The 16,828-nt window shown below is 41.6% G+C and overlaps 1 protein-coding gene across 1 annotated transcript in view; it reads right to left on the bottom strand.

Moving 5' to 3' along the window:
• The window catches only part of RASGRF2 (Ras protein specific guanine nucleotide releasing factor 2), a 227,172-nt gene that overhangs the window by 84,363 nt on the left and 125,981 nt on the right, over positions 1–16,828 (bottom strand). Inside the window, 2 exon segments of the mRNA XM_060143218.1 lie at positions 8,756–8,845; positions 11,386–11,511. Of these exon segments, the coding sequence (XP_059999201.1) occupies positions 8,756–8,845; positions 11,386–11,511 (216 nt within the window).

Here is a 16,828-nt window from a genome sequence, read left to right as displayed (position 1 = left end):
TGTAACTTCTCAGTTCCAAAATTTTAATTTCAGTCCGTGTGTGTGTGTATGTGTGTCTAAAAATTAGACTGGAATCATTTAGCACAGAATATCTTTCCATTTCTTTGTGCCTTCAATTTCTTTCAACAACGTCTTATGGTTTAACATTGTTAAAATGTCCATATTACCTAAAGCAATCTACAGATTCAATGCGATCCTTATCAAAGTCCCAAAATATTTTTCACAAAATAGGACAAAAAAAATCCTAAAATTTATACAGAACCATAAAAGACCCCAAACAACCAAAGCAATCCTGAGAAAAAAAACAAAGCTGAAGGTATCACATCCCTGATTTCAAATTATACAACAGGCATCCTTGGAGATATTGCGGCTTTTGTTCCAGACCATGGCAAAACGACAGATATTGCAATAAAATAAGTCACACCATTTGTTTTGGTTTCTCAGTGCATATAAAAGTTATGTTTACATTATACTGCAGTCTTTTAAGTGTGCAATAGCATTAGTTCTGAAAAAATAATGTATATACCTTAATTAAAAACACTTTATTGCTAAAAAGTGCTAACCGTCACCCGAGCCTTCAGCAAGTCGTAATCTTTTTGCTGGTGGAGGGTCTTGCCTCAATGTTGATGGCTGTTGACTGACCAGGCTGGTGGTTGCTGGAGGCTGGGATGGCTGTGGCCATTTTAAAAAATACGACAACCAAGAAGTTTGCCACATCCATTGACTCTTCCTTTCGCCAACAATTTCTCTGTAGCATACAATGCTGTTTGAGAGCATTTTACCCACAGCAGAAAACTTCTTTCAAAACTGGAGTCAATCCTCTCAAACCCTGCTGCTGCTTCATCAACTAAATGTATGTAATATTCTAAATCGTTTGTTGTCATTTCAACAATCTTCACGGCATCTTCAAAAGGTGTAGATCCGGGCTTCCCTGGTGGTGAAGTGGTTGGGGGTCCGCCTGCCGATGCAGGGGACACGGGTTCGTGCCCCGGTCCAGGAGGATCCCACATGCCACGGAGCGGCTGGGCCCGTGAGCCATGGCCGCTGAGCCTGCGCGTCCGGAGCCTGTGCTCCGCAATGGGAGTGACCACAACAGTGAGAGGCCCGCGTACCGCAAAAAAAAAAAAAAAAAAGGTGTAGATCCCATCTCAAGAAACCAGTTTCTTTGCTCATCCATAAGAAGCAGCTCCTCACCTGTTGAAGTTTTATTATGAGATCACAGTAAGTCAGTCACATCTTCAGTCTCCACTTCTAATTCTAGTTCTCTTGCTATTTCCACCACATCTGCAATGACTTACTCCACTGAAGTCTTGAACCCCTCAATGTCATCCATGAGAGTTGGAATAAACTTCTTCCAAACTCCTGTTAATGTTGATATTTTGAGCTTTTTCCATGAATCACAAATGTTCTTAATGACATCTAGAATGATGAATCCTTTCCAGAAAGTTTTCAACTTACCCTTCTCAGATCCATCAGAGGAATCTCTATCTATGGCAACTATAGTCTTATGAAATATAATTCTTACATAACAGGACTTGAAAGTTAAAATTACTCCTTGCTCTACGGGCTGCGGAATGGATGCTGTATTTCGCAGGCATGAAAATAACAATCTCGTTGTACATCTCCACCAGAGCTCTTGAGTGACCAGGTGCACTGTCAATGAGCAGCACTATTTTGAAAGGAATCTTCTTTTCTAAGCAATAGGTCTCAACAGTGGGCTTAAAATATTCAGTAAACCATGGTGTAAATAGATGTGCTGTCATCCAGTCTTCGTTGTTCCATTTATAGAGCACAGGCAGATTTAGCATAATTTAGCATAATTCTTAAGGGCCCTAGGATTTTCAGAATGGTAAATGAGCACTGGCTTCAACTTCAAGTCACCAGCTGCACTGGCCCCTAACAAGAGTCAGCCTGTCCTTTGAAGCTTTGAAGCCAGGTATTGACTTCTCTCTAGCTATGAAAATCCTAGACGGCATCATCTTCTAATAGAAGGCTGTTTCATCTACACTGAAAATCTGTTGTCTAGTGTATCCACCTTCATTAATGATCTTAGCTGGCTAGATCTTCTGGATAACTTGCTGCAACTTCTACATCAGCACTTGTTGCTTCACCTTGCACTTTTATATTATGGAGACAACTTCTTTCTTTCAAGCTCATGAACCAACCTGCGCTCATTTCAGATTTTTCTTCTACAGCTTCCTCATCTCTCTCCACCTTCACAGAATTTAAGAGTGTTAGGGCCTTGCTCTAGATTAGGCTTTGGTTTAAGGGAATGTTGTGGCTGGTTTGATCTTCTATCCAGACCACTAAAACTTTCTCCATAAGAGCAATAAGGCTGTTTCGCTTTTTTATCATTCATGTGTTCACTGGAGTAGTGGTAGTTTTAATTTCCTTCAAGAACTTTTCCTTTGCATTAGCAACTTGGTTAACTGTTTGGCGCAAGAGACCTAGCTTTCAGCCCATCTACTCTTTCGACATGCCTTCCTTAATAAGCTTAATCATTTCTAACTTTTGATTTAAAGTGAGAAACATGCAACTCTTCCTTTCACTTGAACACTTAGAGGCCACAGTAGGGTTATTAACTGGCCTAGTTTCAACATTGTTGTGTCTCAGGGAAACAGGGAGGCCTGAGAAGAGGGAGAGAGGAAGGAATGGCAGGTCGGTAGAGCAGCCAGAACACACTCAGCATTTATCTATTAAATTCACCATCTTTATATGGGTGTGGTTCATGGACCACCCCCAAATTAAACAGTAATATCAAAGGTTACTGAACGCAGGTCACCATAACAAGTATAATAAGAATGAAAAAGTTTCAAATATTGAGAGAATTTCCAAAATGTGACAGAGAGACATGAATTGAGCAAATGCTGTTGGAAAAATGGTGCTGATAGACTCGCTCGACACACGGTTGCCAAAAACCTTCTATTTGTAAAAAATACAGTATTTGTGAAACACAATAAAGCAAAGTGCAATAAAATGAGGTATAACTGTACAAAGCTATAGTAATCAAAACAGCATGATATTGGCATAAAAAAGACACAGATTAATGAAACAGAGTTGAGAGCCCAGAATAAACCCACATATAGATGGACAATTATAATTTATGACAAAGGAGCAAAGAACATACAATGGGAGAAAGGATAGTCTCTTCCATAAATGGTATTGGGAAAACTGGACGGTCATATGCAAAAGAATGAAACTAGGCCACTATTTTACTCCATATACAAAAATCAACTCAAAATGGATTAAAGACTTGAATGTAAGACCTAAAATCATAGAATTCCTAGAAAAAAACATATGCAGTACACTTTTTAACATTGGTCTTAGCAGTATCTTTCTGGATATGTCTCCTGAGACAAGGGAAACAAAAGCAAAGATAAACAAATGAGACTACATCTAACTAAAAAACTTCTGCACAGCAAAGGAAACCATCAGCAAAACAAAAAGACAACCTACCGAATGGGAGAAGATACTTGAAAATCATATATCCAATAGGAGTTTAATATCCAAAATATATAAAGAACTCATACAACTCCACAACAACAAAACAAACACCCTGATTAAAAAATGGGCAGAGGATCTGAGTAGACATTTTTCCAAAGAAGACATACAGATGGCCAGTAGGCACATAAAATGATGTTCAGTATCACTAATTATTAGGGAAATGCAAATCAAAACCACAATGATGTATCACCTCACGCCAGTTAGAATGACTATTCTCAAAAAGACAGGAAATAACAAGTGTTGGTGAGGATGATGAGAAAAGGGAACATTCATACACTGGTGGTGGGAATGTAAATTGGTGCAGCCACTATGGAAGACAGTATAGAGATTCCTCAAAAAATTAAGAACAGAATTACCATATAATCCAGCTATTCCATTTCTGAGTGTTTATCCAAAGAAAATGGAGATACTAATTCAAAAAGACATATGCACCCCTATACTCAGTGTAGCATTATTTACAATAGCCAAGATATGGAAACAACCTAAGTGCTCATCAATGGATGAATGAATAAAGATGTAATATATATGCACAATGCAATACTACCCAGCCATAACAGAAAGATGAAATCTTGCCATTTGCAACAATGTGGATGGACCTTGAGGGTATTATGCTAAGTGGAATAAGTCAGATGGAAAAAGACAAATGCCATATGTTTTCACTCATATGAGGAATATAAAAAAATAAAATAAAATAAACAACCAAAAAGAATAAAATAAACAACCAAACCAAACAAAAACGAACATAGATACAGAGAAAAGATTAATGGTCACCAAGGGGAAAGGGACATGGGGGAGGGTAAAATGGGTAAAGGGAGTCAACTGCATAGTGATGGATGGAAATTAAACTTTCCATGGTGAGTACACAGTAGTGAATACATAAGTTGAAATACAATGTTGTACCCATGACACTTAAAAATAAATAAAGAATTTAAAGTAAGACTTGGAATCACTGTTAACTTACATTTGGTTTGCCAAAGCTCTTTGTTTTTCATTAATAATAGTGATAATAATGTTTTCATTAAAAAATGTAAATGAGATACATTCTGTCTCCCAACATTCAACTAGCTATCTTAAGACATTTTTATTGTAAAATGGTTTTTATATATTTTGGAAAAAAAACAATAAAAAATATGTCTCAAACTGGTTGTAGGAATGCTACAACCAGAGAAGGAACAAATACACCTTCTCCATCTAGTTTAGTGACTCTCCATCTTGGTTCCACATAAGTATCACATAGGGAACTTTAAAAATCCTGATGCCCCAGATGTACCCAGACCAATCAAGTCATAATCTCTGGGGGTGGGACCAGTTATTGGTATTTTAAAAAGTGAGTCCAAGCCCAATTCACACCAAGCTCAGATCTACTATTGGCTACACAAGCCTGAGTGGTTTAACAGAGGAAAAAACAGATTATGAATTATCTATTTTACAAGTACAAAGTCACCACCAGTAAAGAACTCACTATTTCTCTAAGCAATTGTAACTGTGCCATTAATTTTCCTATAAATGCATTCAGTCATTCCTCTACTTTGTTAATTTACTCTGACTTGCATAGAAAGGTAAAACCTATAATCTTTTCACAGATAATCAAGAGTTGCTTGTAGTACCTCCACTGCCGTTATTTCTACTCTCATAAAAATAACCCACCTCACACTTTCATATTTCATTTTAGATCATTTCATAAACCCTATCATTAATCCCAGAGCTTTAGGTATATAGTAAGCACCATGATATGCCCTGATATGTGTATTTATTGGATTTGCATTTCTATTCATATCATAACTATATCCAAACTGCACCTGCAGATTCCCTGTATCAGCAGCCATCTGAAAGGCACAGATTTTAATTCTACTTTAATGCAGAGCTCCTAAATTTGAGCAGATGCTTGAAAGTACATTTCAGCCAGTGTGGTGGCTCATAAGACTCACTGTTTTTTTGTCTCAGTCTTGCATAGAGCTAAAACTTATAGAGTTAGCACTTATTTGACTGATTGATGATCACTGGTCCCACTCCCACCTCCACCCGCCACCCCGTGATCAAAATTTCCTAAAGCTGCTCTGATTCCAAGAATGATCAGGGCTGGACTCATAAACAGATTTACCAGGAAGCTTAAGCCTCGGGGCCTCTCAATGTGTATGGGCCTCTTCCAAAGCCCTGGGAGGTGCTCTAAAGGTTTGTAATTTTATATTCTTTTCCTTGAGGCAGACTGTGTAAGTGTTAGACCCCACAAATCCCGGATCCATCCACAGTGGGCCTAATGTAACTTGGCTGCCAATCGCAAGGCAAGCACTAAATAAACTGTGAACTCTTTATAATGTGAAAAGGAGAATTAATCATGTCACAATCATGCCCACAGATCAGGCTTTCCTTCCTCTCCAGCAGAGGTACTCCTGTTGGTCTACAAGGAAATGGAGCAGGACATGGAAGGAAGAGACACCCATCTTTGGAAAGGACAGGCTCTAAGTCCTTAAAGAAACCAGACGGAAAATTCCAGTCTTTTCCAGTGTGTGTGGAAATCAGGTAGGCTCAGACCCGAGGGGCAGGACTGGCAATCCTGAGTACATACCAGGCCACCTTCCACAGATAAATCAACTTTCTCTGACTTTACGGCATGCACGTCTTATCTGGCCTCTTTGTGAAGAAAATTTTCTGTCCATCCTTCTGCTAAATTTAAATACCTTTTAATGCAGTAAAATTACCTTCTAAGCAATCATTAAAGAGAAATGGCTTACGTGCAAATGCCTGCAGTGAATATTTGAAAGCATAATCACTAACTGACAGTTCTAACCCAGAGTTGCCAGATTCCCGTGTATTTTGATGGAGGTAGAGGTAGAGGTTGAGGGCAGGGAGGTGAGAGAGGATTAAAGCAAGAGGGAACCCGAAGACGAGCCTGAAACATGAAAGCCCACTCTGCAGACCGCATGGCTTGGCCGGGCGGCACGTTGTTTCAGGCTATAAGCCACACACACAGCAGAGCGGCACCACCAGGTGGTCCCATATTGCAGCCAGACAAGCAGACAGGAAGCCTGGAAAAATGGATGTGAGCATGAGATGTTCACTTATCTACACCACCTTCCCTCCTGCTCACCTCTGCAGGCTCTCCACGTTCCAGTGTGCATTCGGGTCATAATTCCTGATTCAGAGAGTGGATACAAGGCCTGGTTTGAGACTTAAACATTAGGTAGCACTAGCTTCCTTCGGACACCTGTCTGTCTGGGTCTAGGGCTTCTCTGGGCAGTAGCAGGCCCTCCTCTCCCTGACCAGCCAAGGAGTCCAGATCATCTTCCTAGCACTTCCTCTCTTTCTGTTCCGTGTCCACCTGCCCTAGTGGCCTATGAACCTGAGCCCTTCTGCCAAGTTCTCGTAGGCAGGTGGACTCTCCTGTGGGGCTAGATCCATGAAGCAGCCGAGCCCCAGGGACGTACTGATCCCTACTCCAAAACAGACCCTCTTTCGTACCACCATTAGCCACCGGAACCGACCCCTGTGCAACTTGCTGCCTTGACAGCGGGGCCATAGATACTGCCAAAGCCATCCTTTCTGTCATGTATGTCTAAACTTGAACCATGTGGCTCCAGACCCCATTACAGGCAACGTCAGCAGCAGTGTGAGTGATAACACAGGAGGTCCAGGCCACCCTGCACCTAGCAGTGCTGGCTGTCGTCAGTCAGCAGGCTGCCGCTCCTCAGCTGGCTCGCTGAGGACAGCTTTCTTGCTAAGGCTCTTTCAGCTGCAGGGGAGAAGCAGGAACAGGCCGCAGAGCAGCAGCAGTGTTCGGATAGTGAGGAAGACCTGGCTATTGTGGTTACTTTATCCTCTGGCCCATCAGGCATGGGCAAGCCCAAGTCTGAAAGCCAGTCTCCGATAGAACTTTGCTTCAATCTCAGGTGAAAAAAAGATACCTTCCCCGACCCAGCCTCCAGCAAATGGGGAAATGGTCTCATCCTGAATTGACCTAAAAACTATTTTCCCTTACAAACCACATTTAAATTAAGAGACCTGCGAGGAAGCTCTGTATTTCACTTTTTCCAAAGACAGACTAGCTTGTGAGAACAAAAGACAGAAGAAGGTCTTAGCAAATCACAGTTGATAACCAATTCTGCCGGAAGTGTAGGGAAGACTTCTTTATTATCTCATCAAAGAAATGTTCATTATTATAACATGTAGTCAACAACAGAAGCCGACTGGATTGAGAAGACATCAATACTATTACCATTACAGGCTGTATTGTGTTATACTGATGGGAACTGAGGGGAAGGTTCTGGGAATATTTGGGGTAAAGAACATCCCCAATTTGCCTGACCACAACCAGTGAAGTGTGTGTGGTAAAATATTTAAGATGTGGAATGTAGTCAAAGTGCAAAGATTTTCCATTCAGATGGGATATCTATCTATCTATCTAGATAGATAGATAGATAGGTAACTGTGAATTACTATGGTAATTCATGTTCCTTATAGTATATCTCTTTGTACTTACTTCAACTTAGATTTCACACAGACAGTACCTACCAGTTACTCTTGTTGAATATAGGTTCATAGGCTTTGGAAATGGACTTCTCTGGTAAGTGAGCAATGGCTAATTAACAAAATACACCAAAAATACACTCCCGGAACACAGAGAATTAGTTTAGGTGAAGATACTTACAGCAACAAGGCTGTTTAAACCACATACGGATTTATTTTAACATAACGTCCTCCTTGCACATGAGAGAAGAGGACAGAGATCATGAATATAATTTTTCATCTATTTAAAATACCGTGCTTTTATTTTAAGTACTTCTTTACCCTGAAGATTAACTGATAGCAACTCAGAAAGCATCATGGAGCTACTGGAAATGAATTTTGAGTCCTCTAAAGGAATAGATCCCTCCCTCCTCCCCGCCCCCTCCACAAACCTTCCCTCCCACCTTGCATATGCTTTCAGCACTGGACTCAGTTAAAAGGGAACCACGTGTTCTCGACAATTTGGCTAAAAGGGTTAAAGAACTCCATAAAACAACGTGAAAGAAATAACACATCCTTCTCTGATACAGAAGTTCTCAAAAGGGTTACGCACAGGCCACCTGTGTGAGACTCACCTGAAGGTGCTTATTTAAAAGACGGTATCACGCCAAGATGCACTGACTTAGGGGGCTGGGAATCTGCATTCTTAAGAAGCTGCCCAGTGTATCATCAAGACGCTGGCAGGCAAGGACCACTGATTTACCATAAATTGCCATGTGTCTGCACTCAGCTGCTGGCCCCTACTCACCAGGTGGACTCCCATGTCCTGCTGCAGCTGTGGCAATTGCAAAAGCAGAAGCAGGCGAAACAGAGCAGTGGGAGTTGTCGGCGGTCTGTCCTGGTTATTTCAAAAGAATGAAAATGGCATGGTGAGACAGTTGGATAATATAATGTAATAAAAATTCTCATTTTCATTCCAGCACTGGATGAATGCAAATACCCTGCATTGTCCTTATTAATAGGCAAATAACAAGATTCTATATTAGCAAGTCCATTCTAGGTATAGCCCCAAGAGGAATGAAAGCATACATCTACACAAAAACTTATACGTGAACATCCATAGCAGCATTATTCATAACAGCCAAAAAGTAAAAACAATCAAATGTCCACCAACTGGTGAAGTGATAAACCAAATCAAAAATTCTCATACAAGGGAATATCATCTAGCCACAAAAAGGAATGAAGTACTAATACGTACTACAACATGAATGTACCTTGAAAACATCATGCTAAGTGAACGTCAGTCATAAAGAGTCACATATTGTATGATCCCATTTACATTAAATGTCCTGATTAGGTAAATCCTTAGAGACAGAGAGTAAATTAGTGGTTTCCAGGGGCTGGCGGGGAGATGGGAATGGGGAGTGACTACTAATGAGGACATGGTCCCTTAGTGGGGGAGGGGATGAAAATGTTCTGGAATGAGATAGTAGTCATGGCTGCCCAGCCTTGTGAATATATAAAAACCACTGAACTGTGTATTTTAAAAGGGTGAATCTTATGGTATGTGAACTTTATCTCAATATAAAAAATATTTTTTAAAAATATTCTACATTTTACTGATGGAATTTTCTTCTCAAAGTACCTTTAGAAGCAGAGATGGGTTCTTAAACCGAAGGATGCACTCAGCACCTTTAGGCAGCCCCTCTCACTCAGATGCTTACACACAGCATTGGCTAATATTGCTGACAACCTCACTGTTTTTCTCACTCAGGCTTTTAGTGAAGATAGCTCACTGTGATTCTGTGATTTTTGATTAGTTTGCCCCTAAAGTTATATAGTCATGCTTAAAATAAATAAGAGGGGAAGCAAAGAGCTGCTTAATGTACCCAAGCATGAAAGCAAAGAACAGCTCTACCCTCTCCTTCAGCAGTAGCCTGAAAACATTTGTGAAGCAAGGTGGCAAGTAGACAGATGAACAGGCAAAATTCAGCTACACAGTGAGAAAATGTGTGATACTGTCCCCATTTGGATCCACCGTATTATCACAGATTTTGGCTTTCTTCCTGTGTCGCTGGGATTTAGTCAGATCAGGAAAGAAACAAAGGACTTAGTTAATCCACAAACAGGATGAGGATTTCCAAATGATGTTTACATAAATTTAAAAACATTTTAAATGAATATAAACATATGAAAGAGACCGTACTAAAACAGAGCTCTAATAATAGTAACCAAGTGGACAGCATTTAATCTTGCCTTGGTAAAGTTTTGCTTTCACAGACTTTGGCCCCAAACTCTTACAGGTTTAATGAACTCAAGGGAGTCTGTCCCACATGGCAATGGTCAAAGAAGTTGCCAAGGCTTGGACTGACCAAGCCTCTAAGAAGAGTAAAGAGATTTGGCTAATTCCATAGTAGTCCTATAACAAGCCAGGGAATCTAGCTTGTTACCCTTGGTTTTTCAGAGCTATCCAAATGTCAGGGTGACCCATGACGGACCAGGAGCCCCAAAGGGCTAATATCCATCAGGGCAAATCTGCTGACAACAGTCTGACCCAGACTAGCTTCTCTTGGAGGTGATGGCAATGAAAACAGCTTCCACCACGAGGCTAAGGCTGCAAATGAAAGGACCCTTTGGAGCCATGCACTCTATCTTTTGCTAAACTGCCTTACTTAAAGCAGGAGTATGAGAGTCAGAAAACGTCTACGTTTTACATGGGTTACTTAGGGTGAATCTGGTTTCATAATTGAATAATTTTCTCTTCCAACTTGAAATAATTGGCTTGAGGAGAAAAGAAGAAAACGTTTCTAAAACAACTGTAATTTGGATATATTTATTTGAGCAATGAGGAGATAAAAGATTTCTGTCTTTTGTTCTGTCTTCCCTCCAATTAGAAAACATTTGGTATATTCTAAAACAAATTATGGGATAATGTTTTATAATTTTCATAACTATAGAAAAGATACCAGATTCTGCCACTAGTAATAATGAAGATTGGCGCTCCATGCAACTGGACTTTATTTTAGCTGAAACAGTGTTCTTAATAAGGTCCCCCCCGACAATTCTGTGTCCCAGATGAACCTATTTAATACAGACTACACTGGGATTCATGGTAAGGTATCAGAGTCTGGGAACATTTTGGTGAAACCAGCACTGAAATTCAATCAACTAGCAACTAAGAACAGGCTTCTCAATTCAGGTTACTCCACACAAAGTGTCATGCAATGATGGGGTCAAATAAATATTGGTTATACTAATGACATACTCTCTAATCATTTATTTTCTACTACTTGGTCCTACAGTAACATTTGCTTCCCATTACTTTTCATAACTGAGACTAAAAATATTTGGGGAGTGAAACAGTAAGGCAAACAAAAGATTCAGGAGCTAGAATCATCCCTCGCTTGAGTGTTTCTGAGTCCCTTTCTGAGCGCTCACCTCCGGGCTGGCGGTAGCGGAGGTGCCGAGGAGTTGAGGGTGACCTGCAAGGTGAAGGTTCGGTGGCATCTGCCGCGGGGGAGCTTTCCACTCCTGCTCGGTCCACCGGTGCAGACTCCAGCACTGCTGCTTTAAAACATCACGAATTTTAACAACCAGGCCATGAATTCAAGAGCTTCTTGTCAGTATCATGCATGGAAACACAGAAGTTCATTATGGATAATAAGCATTTCATGTTAGTCTATATTTTTAAAGGACTTTATCATGAAATCGAGTCACTCTTCCTGGCGGAATGTTAACGACACGAAGTCTAACTGTGGCTCATCTCCACACCTGTCTTGCTGACCCTGCTGAGCCTGGTGGACCCTCCCAAGCCCCTTTTGTTCAACACAACAAATGTTACTGATAAAAAGAAGAGGATATAGTGGCTTCCCCGCCCTCCAGAATGTTTCTCCCTTCTTGGAGTGGGAAAAGAGGGACTTTTTCCAGATGGTAAATGAAAATTGGGACTTCATTAGTTCTTTGCCTAGGTTGCTCCCTTAAGACAATTCAAGGAGCCCCCCGCCTAAGGATCTACGGCTGTACTGTCCAAAATGGTAACACGAGCCCAAAGTGGCTATGTCAGTTTAAATGAAAACTCAATTTAAGCGAATATTTCACTTCCTCACTTGCACTGGCCACACTTCAAGCGCTCAGTAGCCACGTGTGGTGAGTGGCTACAGTACTGAACAGCATTTCCATCCTCCCAGAAGGTTCTATTGGATAGCCCTGTCCGAGAGCTACAGATCAGCAGGAAGCAAGTGGAAATTTTTACAATGAACAGTTGAGAGATTTTTACGATAATCTGTGCCTCTTCACTGCACCTAACATCCCATGAGTAAAAGAAACAGTCCAGAGTCTCATTTAAGCTATTACCACACCCCTTGCGCTAGCTTAGTAACCAGGTAAAATTACAACTGTGTGTGTGTTCTTTTCAGGAAAAGCACTACAAGAATGTCATAAATTTCCAACAACTCTTCCATTTCTTTTTCCTTGGGCTTTTCATCAACCGACAAAAGCTGTATCACCTCCACTAGTTTTCCATTTACCCCTGTCAGCAGAGCTACTCTCAACTCGACTCCCTTTACCATTCCATTCAAGATTTCACTCAACAAACTTGACAAAATCCCTAATAACTTCACATAAAGCCATTTTCACACTTGCATGTGATTTACTCCCTTAGAAATATGGCCCCAAGTCAGCTCTTTTGAAAAACAAAGGGGCCAGGGAAGGGAAATGGTTAGAATCTTTCCTCCAATGACATAATTACTGTCAAGCTGGCAATGATGCAGGATGGAGACATAAAAATCAGTGCTTAGCTGTTAGTTTTATTATTTTCTAAATAACTCCCTCAAAATGCAGTAATAGAAGGCATCTGCTTTGCAAGAGCAAGCAGAATATCAAATGTATGTCCTTGGTCTGATTCAACCATTCATCCCTCTGAGGCAAATGAGCAAATCATTTAGTCAGCAATTACACTGAACCCAAAAAACTTCCCAGCGAGAGAGCTGGACAGGCCCCGAAAGTCCACTGAAAGAACAGGAAAGCACAGACTAACACTGTAAGCAAACGGGCACCTACAGAGAGGAGAAACCATGCCAGCACTGTGGGGGGAAAGAAGCGTTTCCTTCTGCCAGGTTCACTTTCAGTCAAGTTCCATGCCAAGCAGCTTTGCCTGCAGAACGAGTGGGCAGATGTGGGCTCAAAACAAATGCTAAAATTGGGAGCACTTTCAGCCCACAGGCAGGCAATTTTCAAACTAAGAATACAGAAACAGACACTAGTGATGTGGGTCGTGCAGCGATGCTTAGACTGGTTGCACAGCCATGGCCCAAGAGAACGCTGATGGGGTAAGAGACCCAAACACAGTGAGGGAGCTGCCCCATGGCTCTCCTTTCTTGCCTGCTGTCGGTTATGTTTTTTGTTGAGATCTCACCACTGGGTGGAATCTGGATGTGAGCTGGGCTGATATTTGCGCTTTTTAGAAGGACTCAGGATAGCAGAAGGTGGGGACTTCGTGGTAGGAAGAAAGAGGGGCACTAATGAATGTTGGGTGAGCCTGGAACAGATCTGGGGACTGGGTGGGGGTGAAACCAACTGCATTATTTTTCCCTCCGAAGTTCACAGTCTTGCTCATTTTGAGGGATATTTCCTATTTCTCTTCTTTCCCTTCATGTCATTTGAAGTTCTCTTGCCAGGAAATATAGCAAGGCTGGCATTATAACTGCAATGACAATAAAACTGGACAAAGGTTACTAGCATTTTTCAAAGAGGGTACCCTGAAACTGTCTAGCTGGACAGTAGTGAGGGAGACCCACGACCTCAGTATGGGCCTAATGGTGAAGCTGATCTCGTGCAATGAGGTTTGTGGAGTTGCATCCTGAGGTGAAAAGCAGAAACTGTACAAACTCTTGGCACAGGGCTTCTTATTCAAGTCTGCCAGCTGTCTTAAGTGTTACCATTATGCAAAGCACACGCAAACATCTTTCAAATTAAAGACAGATCATTGTCTCCCTTTACTTTGCCAACTGGAATTTTCAAGACTAGATAGCAGAGTTAATACGGCAGCACTCTTGGCTTCTGTAGACATTCTGTGCATGCGCGCGTGCGCACACACACACAGACACAGACACAACTTGTCAGGCTGACACTGAAGTAAAGTGTTTCATCCATGACTTTTCTAGAACTATTCATGATCAGTATTGCCTATATACCAATGCAAAATAAAAGGAAAAACTAGATCTATAATTCCTTTGTTTCACCTTTTCAGAAAAATGCCAAAGAGCTCCCTAGACCCCAGTATAATTCTAAGCTTTCTATTCACAGTGTCTCTTTTATGAGGCTCCACAGGATAAATTATTCTCAAGTCTCAGGAGCAAGAAAAGATATGCCTGCACACCAATCTATTCTTAGCTTTCAATATGAATCACATAACTGATTACACAGAACCAAAATCAGAGTGACTTTAGGAACTGCAGAGGACCACACAGTACTCACTTGTTCACTAACCATACCCATGGCCTCATACGATTTTCCTCCATTGCCTGATTTCCTTATCTATTTTAGTTTTAATCCAGTGTACCATGTGCCTCTTTGAACTACCACCTTAAATACTTTTAAGAACAAGATGGGAAGTAAATACATTAAAAATAATCAGAAGACAGCTACAGAAAGAGAAAAAAAATCAAGATGCTGGGCTTCCCTGGTGGCGCAGTGGTTGAGAGTCCGCCTTCCGATGCAGGGGACATGGGTTTGTGCCCTGGTCCGGAAAGATCCCACATGCCGCGGAACAGCTGGGCCCGTGAGCCATGGCCGCTGAGGCTGCGCGTCCGGACTCTGTGCTCCGCAACGGGAGAGGCCACAACAGTGAGAGGCCCGCTTACTACACACAAAAAATCAAGATGCAATGAGGTGGCCAAAAACAAAGTGTTTAATAGAAGGATTGCTGGATGGGGGCGGAAATCATGGTAAAAATGAGAGATAAAGGGGCACATATTAGTGGGTAGACATGACTAAGACACATGGGGCAGAGAAGAGGTCACCTCTGGAGATGATGTTGGCTCTAATGGGCTTCAACAAGTGCCATGGGCCACACATGGACACAACCCTGGAATGTCCCCACCTCCCACAGTGAGAGGAGCTCTGTATTTAACCTTGACCTGGGAACTGCAAATCATATTTCTACCCCGCGATCCACGTGGATAAACTGACCCTTGAAATTCTAACTGCAAATCATCTATTTGGGGAAAATCCAGTGGAGAAACACAGAGGCATTAAGCCCTCAACTTTGGCTATTTCTCTAATGCGAGAAAGAACCTACTATTTCTGCCACACCATTATTCATGGACCCTCTCCACCTGCTGGGCCCTGGTCAGAAATGATCCAAGCTGCTACATAACAAGCTCTCTAGCTGATGCTAGCTGTGCCCACAATGATCCCTGATCCCACCTCTGCCCAACACCTACACTGACAAGTCTTTGCAGCTTTTGTCAGTGTCATTCCCTGGGAGCTTGATCTAGTTCTTTCTCACTTATCTTGGTCTCCCCAAGTCTAACCTTTTTCCAGCTTATCATTCCTGGGGAAAAACTAGTGATTCCTCCCAGTGATCACACCTCTATCTGAGACAGCAGGCCAAACAGATGTTACGATATGGTATTGGACCGACGCTATGCACTTTGGGCTTGGACTTCAAAGATCAGAACTAGGGAACTTGGTGACCACTGTGGAACAATCCATGTGTAAGTTAAAGTGTAAGAATTAATCAAGATGGGTAATGGGCAGCTTGACTGAGGACCTTTAGAACTACGACATGTACTTAGTCTATAATGCAGAAAGGGATAGATTTTTCGTTTGCTCCTCTATTCAAGAAAAAAGTTAATACCTATACTACTAAGCATTAGCCAAATTAAAATGCAATCTCTGGGAAATTGCGAAAAAGGAGAAAGAGTCTCACTGTACTCCTGTTAGGAGGCTACTATCAAAAGAAAGAAAATATTAAGTGTTGGCAAGGATGCAGAGAAATTGGAACTCTGTACACTGTTGATGGGAATGTAAATGATGTAGGCACTATCAAAAACAAAAATTTCCTCAAAAAATTAAAAATAGAATTACCATATGATCTAGCAATCTCATTTTTGGGTATATATGCAAAAGAATGGAAAGCAGGATCTTGAAGAGATAACTGCATACACATGTACACTGCAGTATTATTCACAGTAGCCAAGAGATGGAAGCAACCCAAATGTCCATCAATAGAGGAATGGATAAAGAAAATATGGAGTATATATACAATGGAATATTGTTCAGCCTTAAGAAAGAAGAAAATCCTGGCACATGTTATAGCATGGATGAACCTTGAGGACATTATGCTACATGAAATAAGACAGTCACAAAAAGGCAAATACTGTGTGATTTCACTTATATGAGGCATAAAAAATAGTCAAACTTGGGACTTGCCTGGTGGCGCAGTGCTTAAGAATCCACCTGCCAATGCAGGGGACGTAGGTTCAAGCCCTGGTCCGGGAAGATTCCACATGTCGCGGAGCAACTAAGCCCGTGTGTCACAACTAATGAGCCTGCGCTCTAGAGCCCGCGAGCCACAACTACTGAGCCCACATGCCACAACTACTGAAGTCTGCGTGCCACAACTACTGAAGTCTGTGTGCTTAGGGCCCATGCTCAGCAACAAGACAAGCTATCACAATGAGAAGCCCACACACCACAACGAAGAGTAGCCCCTGCTCACCACAACGAAGAGTAGCCCCTGCTCACCGCAACTAGAGAAAGCCCACACGCAGCAATGAAGACCCAACGCAGCCAAAAGTAAATAAATAATTTTTTTAAAAAAAGTAATCAAACTCATAGAAACAGAAAGAAGATGGTGGTTGCCAAGGGCTGGGGGGGA

The sequence above is a fragment of the Lagenorhynchus albirostris genome, chromosome 3, assembly GCF_949774975.1.
Source record: "Lagenorhynchus albirostris chromosome 3, mLagAlb1.1, whole genome shotgun sequence".
NCBI classification, from domain to species: Eukaryota; Metazoa; Chordata; class Mammalia; order Artiodactyla; family Delphinidae; genus Lagenorhynchus; species Lagenorhynchus albirostris.
This window is presented reverse-complemented; position numbering and strand designations above follow the sequence as displayed.